The 8,787-nt window shown below is 45.0% G+C and overlaps 2 protein-coding genes across 2 annotated transcripts; both read right to left on the reverse strand.

Moving 5' to 3' along the window:
* Positions 1–1,676: 1,676 nt before the first annotated feature.
* On the reverse strand, positions 1,677–4,259 carry LOC117974305 (disintegrin and metalloproteinase domain-containing protein 21-like). The gene is made up of 2 exons (XM_034937223.3): positions 3,644–4,259; positions 1,677–2,942 (listed from the first exon to the last, which is right to left on the reverse strand). Exons 1-2 carry the CDS (start codon positions 4,099–4,101, stop codon positions 2,906–2,908), a joined length of 495 nt encoding a protein of 164 aa, XP_034793114.2. The 5' UTR covers positions 4,102–4,259; the 3' UTR covers positions 1,677–2,905.
* LOC100985791 (disintegrin and metalloproteinase domain-containing protein 29-like) lies at positions 1,930–2,898 on the reverse strand. Its single transcript, XM_008957557.3, has one exon. It carries the CDS (start codon positions 2,896–2,898, stop codon positions 1,930–1,932), a length of 969 nt encoding a protein of 322 aa, XP_008955805.3.
* Positions 4,260–8,787: the final 4,528 nt, after the last annotated feature.

The following is an 8,787-nucleotide window of genomic DNA, read 5'->3' on the forward strand; positions in this document are numbered from 1 at the left end:
GGGCAGGTCAGGACAACAGGTGCTGAGGCAGGCAGATTTCAAGGATTTAAGTGCTGATGCTCTTGGAAGACCATTTCCATGGGGTTAATTGTGGTTTTTCTTGGTGAACTGTTGGCTTGTTTTTGATATTGTTGTTGCTCTAAATAGTGTTTACCTGGCTTCAATACCAACTCTATTGGTCATGTTCTTTGTTAAAATATGTATCATTCTAAAAGTTTGCATGGCATTAGATTTGTTGCTCAAACTACCTATAATATTTCTCCAACAGAGTGCACATTTGCCTTCCTTCTGCACATACCTCCGCCCCCTGCCCTGAGCAGTGTCCCAGTGGGTCCATCTGTTTAGGGGGTGAGGAAGGGGACACAGGCCCTGACTCAAGGTGGGGCTGTGCCAAGCTTGGTGGTCTTGCACGGGCACTGAGTGGGTGGGCCCTGGAGAGAGGGGAGGTCATTCCCCCAGGGAACCCCCCAGGCCACAGGGAAGAGGTCAGCTGGGTGCATGAGGTGGAGGGTGGAGATGCATAAAGGGTGGGACGGGGCCTGCTGTTCTATCAGCAAAACCCCTCACACCCGAAGGACACACAGGGCGAGGGCATTGTATTCACTGACCTCACACTTCACTGTCCATTAGCATTCACCCACAAAATAATAGAACACACTGAGAGAGGCACAGGAATGGATTGCTCGCATTTTTATGACAGCTGAATGAAGGAAATTTCTAAGCAGGTTCAGAGAAAGGATATCAAGCTGTGTTTGGAGAAAGGGGTGGGAATTCTAAACAATATCTGTGGAAGCAGGACATCTAGAACCACAGATGTATTCAGAAAAATGCTAGATCTCAGTACTACTCTAGAATACCCGCAGTTTTCTGTTGATGGTATGGGAAGGGTGATATCTTCCGTTGGTGGGCTTTGCCTTTGAAATTCTCTGTGACATATCTACACTGCATTTTAAACATCAATATTATTGTGAATTGTAAGTTAAAATAAAATGTTATCTCATTCAGTTATTTATACATTTAACTTCCATTTTCCTTTACAATAACTTAGCGACACACCTAGCCCTGTTTTCCACCCAGACCAGCCTGTGCTGCCACAAGCCTGGTTTCTCTTCCTCATCAGGACTTACTCAGCTTCCCTTCCTGTTTCAGTTCAAGGAAATGTGGGGGCAAGAAGAAAGGGGGCAGCTGCCACTCACAGAGCTCACACTAAATGACAGACAGCTTGCCCTCACGTCTACCAATTTTTCTAGTCGAATTTCATTGCATGCAGCAATCAACCTCAGGGATTCATTTTCCCACATACGGGAAGCTCGGCCCCAGGTAGGGGTATTTGCTTGGTGGGGGATTTGAACCCAAGTCCCTCTCACTGCAAAGCCCACAGCACCCCTGTAAGGAACAGACAGGGAACAAGGAGTAGCCCTGGATCACCCTAAACTGACTTCGGGTTTAGAGAAGGACTGATTACCTGGGGAATGAGGAAGCTTATCGCTCTGGAGCTCTCTTCTGGAGAAATGTCATGAACGTGCCCTGTAAGGAGCTGGTGGCAACTTCCGTTAATTCTGGGACCAGCGACCTCAGGTCAAGAGCCAGATGCTCATTCATGTCTCTCCAGGCCAGAGGTTCTGGCCAAGTTTGGGCTCCCAGAGGAGTCTAAGAAAATGTGGAAGGCACCAATGTGTGTTTTTGAAGATTTATTTCAGAGTGAACATCAGCGATCTACAAGAACCTGGGATAGAAGCCAATGCCTCCCCTTTCCCTGTGATGTGAGACAGGACCATGTGCCTCCTGTGGACTTCAAGAAATGTGGACTTGAGCTTTGCCATCCTTTCACCTGATCCTATTTCATAGATTTTGCTGTTATATTCTCTGTATCTTTACAGGGATCAGGAGGCTGAATTAGTCTTATTCAGGGTTAGTAACTGTCTCTTCCTAAACGGTGGTGGTCCTGATAGTTCGCACATTTGTGGCTGTCCCAAAGAGCAGTGCAATTATGAAGGCATAAATACAACCAAAGACCACTCTCAGATACATCTCTGATTGTTGGCTTTGTCTGAGAGAATGTGTTCTTTTTGGAGGTGGCCCGCTGTCGACACTCCCACCAGCACCTCTTCTTAGGCACAGTGGAGGATCCCAGCCTATATGGCAATGGCAGTTCCTTCTGTTGTTGCAGACCCCTCTATGACTGCACTTCTCAAAGCGACAGTCATAGCCCAGTGAAGTGATAGTTGCATTGCACAGGGTGTTATTACAGAAGTTTCCATGAACACAAGGAGTGCCATCTATCACACGCCCAACATCAGTCGTGTCTGTTGCATGGTGTTCATCCAGTCTAAAACACTGAAACCCTCCTCTCACTGAGTGATGGAATGAAACATGTTCCTGCAGCTGGGGAAGATGGGTCATATTGGTACACTGCAGTCTTCCACAAAACTTATCTATTCCTGTACAAGCCTGGTAGCTGAGATATGTTTGTTGTCTAATACAATGTCCAAATTGGTAGCTTTCAAGACTTATGTCATAGCAGACCTCAGGAGCATCCTCAGCACTGACACCAAACATCGCCTTGCAGAGCACATTGCGGTCAGTGCAGTTCCCATGATAACAGTAGCCTTCTTCTGTGCACAGGGTTCCATCTTGCATATAAAAGTTTGCTGGGCATGTCACGGTGGTCCCGTGACAGTACTCTGGAAGGTCACATATATTTTGGATAGGTCTGCAGAGAGTCCCTGGTGGGGAGAAGCTGAAGTTTGTACAGCACTCTCCTATATGACAGATGCTCCCCGGTGTTAAGTAACAGTCACTTTGGCAGCAATAACTGGCATAACACTGCTTGAAGGAGCCACAGTCACATTCCTCCCTCCCCTCCACTATGAGGTTTCCACAGCGAACTGTTGTCATGGTTTCGTTATACACAGGAGCAAGTGTTTCGAAAACACACCGGCCTGGACATATAAAACAATTTTGTGCATGTCCATAAGAACAGTTACTGAATGCATCTGTCATCCCAGGAAATCTCTGCATAATGCAGGAGGTCCTTCTCTAACATGTGCAGTAGTTATCATCATACTCCAGACCCATACTTCTCATCTGTGTCTGGGTTATTATGATGGCTACCAATAAATAATGTCTGCCTAGAGTACCAATGTGTAATAGGCCTAAATGTGTACAGAAGCTATACCTTTCAGGTTCATAGTTAGATTCATGTGGTGCATCTTTAATAAGTAGTGTGGATGAATGAACATGAAAAGTATCAAAAAAGGTTGTTTTAAAATAGGTAAATATTGCACTCTGAATTCGATATTGATTCACAGGGGCTGGGTCATGATTATTATATATGGTCAAAAGATAAATATAGTACCGCAGATCAATATTTTGAACAATACTGTCAATGAGACTGAACATCTGGACCACCTCTTTGGAACAGGTTGTAATATTGCCATATATACGATAATATGAATTGGAACATTGAACGTGGCCTTTTATATTGCCTCTATGAGAACTATACAGCGAATTAGATATCCTGGGATTCATGCTGTTATTTGCTTCAGAGAACAGGGGGTCTGTCTCCTCATTGTCACCATCTCTAAATGTGGGCACCGTTGCGTTGGGCTCAGCCACTATCTGAGAAACAACATGTTCAAACCTGCGGGAATCCTGGAGGGGTTTGATTTCGTAGGCAAGGTCGTCCAGCTTCATGATGCCTCTGAGACCCCCATAGCACATGTCGATGGTGACCATGGACAGAGGAACCTCCTCCAGGTAGCCGAGGTAGTAGCAGTCTGGTGGAATGTATGGGCCATCCATCTGCAAGTCTCCTTGGTCATCCTGAGTTGTCACCAGCAGATGTCTGGGCCAAAGAAGGTGTTTCCTCTGCATGTGAATGACATGTCTTTGACCCGCAAAACGCAGGCTGTAGGACAGCCAGCCGGGAAACTGAAGGCCTTTGCCATGGTGCGTCTCCTTCCTGGGAATCACCACCTCGGAGGAGGCGTAGTGCCACAAGGGACGGCCTTGAGAACACCGGACTGAAGCCAGGAGCGCCCAGAGCCCCAGCAGCAAGAGGGGGGCCCTAAGGGTGACCTGCAACTCTGCCTGCCTCATGTCCCAGCCCAGCAATAATTACCCAACGACAATGGGAAAGGAAAGGACTGTCCTCGGTGAAGCCAGGCCCCAACCAGCTGTGGTGGCTGCATCCCTCCCGGGGAGACCCTGACAGAGAACAAAGGGCCTCCCCAGGCTCCCGCACCACACCCCGGGGCACCTGGACTCTGGGAGGGAATGAGGTAACAGTCCCAGGGAGGGGCAGGAGGTGGGTCTGGACAGGACGGCAGCTGCTGCACTGCGGGATGAGGCTGAGGGTCATGGAAGTGAGGGCTCATTGGGAAGGGAAAAGGGAGAGGGAAGCAGGGCTGTCTCTTTTACCACCATCAATCTTTTCTGTTGCTTTCTGAATCTACAAAATGCAATGATGTGTGTTCAGTGCCCTCGTATCACCCGTGTTATTCTCGGTTGCTCTGTGGGTTAATATGCTCCTTTCTGTGACTTACGCTGCTTATTCCTTTGTCATGTGGAGGTGGACACTGCCAATATTTTCCTTGGGGACTGAATGTTTTTCTACTCTTAATAAGTACCCATGTCTTATTCTTTTTGTTGTTGTATTGTTTTGTTGTGGCTTTGAAGTTTTGTTTGAAGTTACCAGATTGTGAAAGGAAAATATCTTGGGCCCCATCAAGCTGAGAACCACTCAGGGCAAATCTGCCTCCCAGTCTATTTAAAGTTGTCCCTCTGCTCACAGAGACAGATGCATATTCTCATGACCTCCTTTGCAAACACTTATCAGAAACTCAAAAGAATGCAACCATCTGTCTCTCACCTACCTGTGACCTGGAAGCCCTAAGTGGGGAGGACTTGCTTTGAGTTGTCTCAGCCTTTCTGGATGGAACTAGTGTCCTTCTTACTTATATTGATTGATGTCTCATGTGTCCCTGAAATGTCTAAATCAAGATGTGCCCGACCACTTTGAATCCAGAGTTCCTGGATTCACAAGATCAACAGTTGATATAGGGTAACTTTTTCTTCTGTGCTATGTAAAACCCTTGTGAATTATGATACTTTTTACTTAGTCCATCTATTGGGAGCAGACGCTATTCCTGACCCCATGAGAGCCCCAGGTGCTGTCCCTCCGATGCTTCTGTGTAGTTCTCTCCTGGTCTTTGGTCATTTCTTCAGATGCAGGAGCTAATCAGCTCTCAGGGAAGGACATGGGGGCCCTCTCCGGGTGTCTCATGTCTGAGAACTAATGTTTCACATATTTCTGCTGATTCTATCATTGCTTATGAGGGGAGGGAAAATCCAATGCCAGATCATAATCAGAAACACAAATTACTGTTTCCTCAAAAGTGTAAATATTTCCCTTTCCTGGCGAATGTGGTCACTCCATTTAAACTTAACATGACCATAGTGTGTTTCGAAGGCTGCGTTGTGTGGCACTTTGTCTTCCAATGCCCCGTACTCCCATCTTCCACCGCTTCAAATCCTGCCTTTTTACCACAAATGAATGATTACTAATGAAGCTGGTTTCCCCTCTACGAGCGTGCAGGTTGGACGCCCTTTCCCTACCCCTTTAGGGTTTTCACAGGGAGCAGAAGGAAAATATTTGACATCCCTGAAGGAGGCTGCTAGGGGAGACTGTGTCCCTCCTAAATTTTTGTGCTGAAGTCCCAACCCTTGGTCCTTCAGAATGAAATCATACTTGGATCGGTGTCTTTTAAAGAGGTGAATAAGTTAAAGTGAGATTCCTGGAGTGGGGCCCTAATGCAATCTGACTGTTGTTATAAGAAGGGGAAGCAGGAGGGAGGGTGCACATGCCCTGAGGGACGGCCATGTTACCACAGAACAGCGAGAAGGCGCCATCTGCACACCAGGGAGTGAGACTTCAGAGGAAACCCACCCAGCTGGCAGCTTGATCTTAGGCTTTCATCCTCCATAAGTGTGAGGAAATTGGTTTTGTATTGTAAGCCATCCAATCTGTGGTATTTCATTATAAAAGCCCTATAAAATGAATACAGTAGGTAATAGGAGATCTTCTAAAAATTGAAAAAGTCGGATGGCCAGACAAACCTAGACACTCGTGTTCAGACCTGAGCAGGGTGATGGACCTGCTTTGGGACAGGAGAGGGGAAGAGATGAACCCAGCACCCAGACCCAGCTGAGCCCATTCCTCAGCAGGCTGTCCCTGGGCCGGAGCTTGCACTGGTGTGAAAGAGTGTGTCTTGGTCTTCAGGGGCTCATGGAGTTGGACAGAGAATGGTGTAAACTCTTGCTTACACAAAAGAACACGTCATCGGTGTGCCCGTGTTTACGTGAATGGGATGTGTTTCTAGGGTGTGCTCATCCCCAAAGAAGAATTAATCAGGTCTCTTGGGCTGGAAAGAGGTTGTGGCATTTGTGTGTATTAATAACTGCGGTTGGACAGTAAATTATGTTAAAATGCTTATGGGAAGGCACAATGGAAAGAAACAGTTTGTTACAGAAGGAAAAAAATGGTGATTATTTAAATGAGATGCCTTTGAAGGTCACTATGCCAAGAGGAGCTGATCACATGATAGTGTTGGGTTTCATGTTCAGGAGATCAGGAGGGTCCATTTGCTGGCTTTTACGATACCTAGACAGAGCTGAGAGTATAATGTGTGAATGGAGGGGACGTGGAGAAAGGGGAGGCCAAATGTTTGATGGGAATGGAGGGTCACTATTGGAGCCATTAGGAAATACACAAGCATGATTTGTGCTGAAGCGCAGAACAGTGTTCCTGGGGAATACTGTGTTGCTTTGGCAGCTGCTGAACATACAGAAGTTTCACTGTTCTTAGTTCTCAAATTCTCTAGACTCTCTTGACAGCCCAGTTTTAAATATTGGGAATATAGGTAAGACACATTCGTTATTAAAAATTATTAAGAGAAGATGTAGGAAGAAGTTTAAAGTAATCCATTTAGGTTATGAAAATTTAGTTGCAGCGAACTGTGATGTCCGTTTCTTACTTGGAATAATGGAATGTAAGTCATTAGTCATCTCAATGGTTCATTTTTCCATAACCATCAATTACAAAACTGCTGCATAATTTCCTGAATTGCCCGCCAAAGAAGCTGACCTCACATTTCCTCAGTGAGAAACTGCCAGTCCCGTTGATCCAGCCTCGTTCTTCCCATCGGGGATTTTGTATCTCTGTGGACATGTGGTACAGTGCTGCATATCCATCGGCATATGGCCTCGGGAAAGGTTCCAGCCTATCCATGCATGATGAAGCTTACTTAGGGGATGAAGCCAGAATGCTGGGTGTGCCAGTGCTGACAGCCGAAAGAATCAACTGCCTGGTGTATGATGCTTTTATGAAAACAAGCCCAGGGCCTCTTGCTTTCTTCTGTATTAGATTCTCTGGTGAAGATTTTTATTCATCTCTGCCAGAAATTGCCACATATAATTACCTAGAAGCATTGCAATAAACTGATTTGGAAGTTAACTGACTTCCTGGTGAGGTTAAAATGAGTGTCAGGTGCATAGTGAGACAGACTGGAGACATGGGTACATAGCAAACTTGTGCTCACCATGGTTTCTATCTTAGTTAGGGAACCTTCTGTATCTTCCTTAGATGTTTAGGCACTCCACTGAGGACCCTGACATAACATTATTTATTGACAGACCATAGCTCAAAATATAGAACTGGATATTACCAAGGAGGATATACTATTACTATTTTATCTTTATCTTAAAATACACTCTTCCAACTGAGGTGAAAATTAATCCAGATGGTAGAACTTATTGCAGTTACTACAGCATTTTAGGAAATCAAAAGCTGCAGAATCGTAAACAACTTCGTGATGATTGTAAAACCAAGGGGTGTCTCACAGGGGCTGGAAACCTCTCAAAATGAAACAACACACTGAGGATCTTTGAGAATTACTCTGACCTCCAAGTAAGCTGGCTGATATGGAGGCTGAGCTCCATGTAGAAAGCCAAAGGAATTTCTGAAGGACATCATCATGCCAAGCACAGCCGTAACCTGGGTCCCAGCCTTTTTCACACGCTCAACGGTTGGATCTTGGGAGGGAATCAAAGAAGCCATTGTAAAATATCAAAATTTAAACCCTGATTTTGAATTTAAAAAGTGTTAAAATATGGTTGTGGCCTACACTCAGAAAATCTGTGTCCTTCAGATGGTTTCTCGGTGGCACCAGATGGTTTCAAGTGGCTATTCATTAGGTTTCTCAGTGACATTACCAGATATAGAATAAATAAATTGTCATTGTCTTAAATCAACCCATGGGAAAGGAAAACTTTATAAAGACAGCAGAGAGGAAACATTGTCCACACCAAGGAAAAACAATCTCCAGAAACTGTTGTTGAAGAAACAGAGGCATCACACTTACTAGAAAAATATATTGTATTTCATATATTATGGGCATACAACGTGATGTTTTAATATATGCGTGCATTGTGAAATTATTAAATCAAGTAAATAAACATGTCTGTCACCTCACATACTGCTTTTTTATGGTGTAAATGTGTAAAATCTACTCTCTTATCAGTTTTCAAGTATATATAGTACATTAGTATCACTGAGGTCTGACCATGGTGTGCAATAGATCTTCAAACGAATTCCTTCTGTCTAACCAAAACTCTGTACCCTTTCACCAGCGCCTCAGCTTTTACATCCTCCTATCGCCAGCTCCTGGTAGGCAACATTCTACTCTCTACTTCTCTGAGTTCAACATTTTTAGATTGCATATGTAA

This window comes from Pan paniscus, chromosome 15 (assembly GCF_029289425.2).
Source record: "Pan paniscus chromosome 15, NHGRI_mPanPan1-v2.0_pri, whole genome shotgun sequence".
In the NCBI taxonomy this organism is placed as follows: domain Eukaryota; kingdom Metazoa; phylum Chordata; class Mammalia; order Primates; family Hominidae; genus Pan; species Pan paniscus.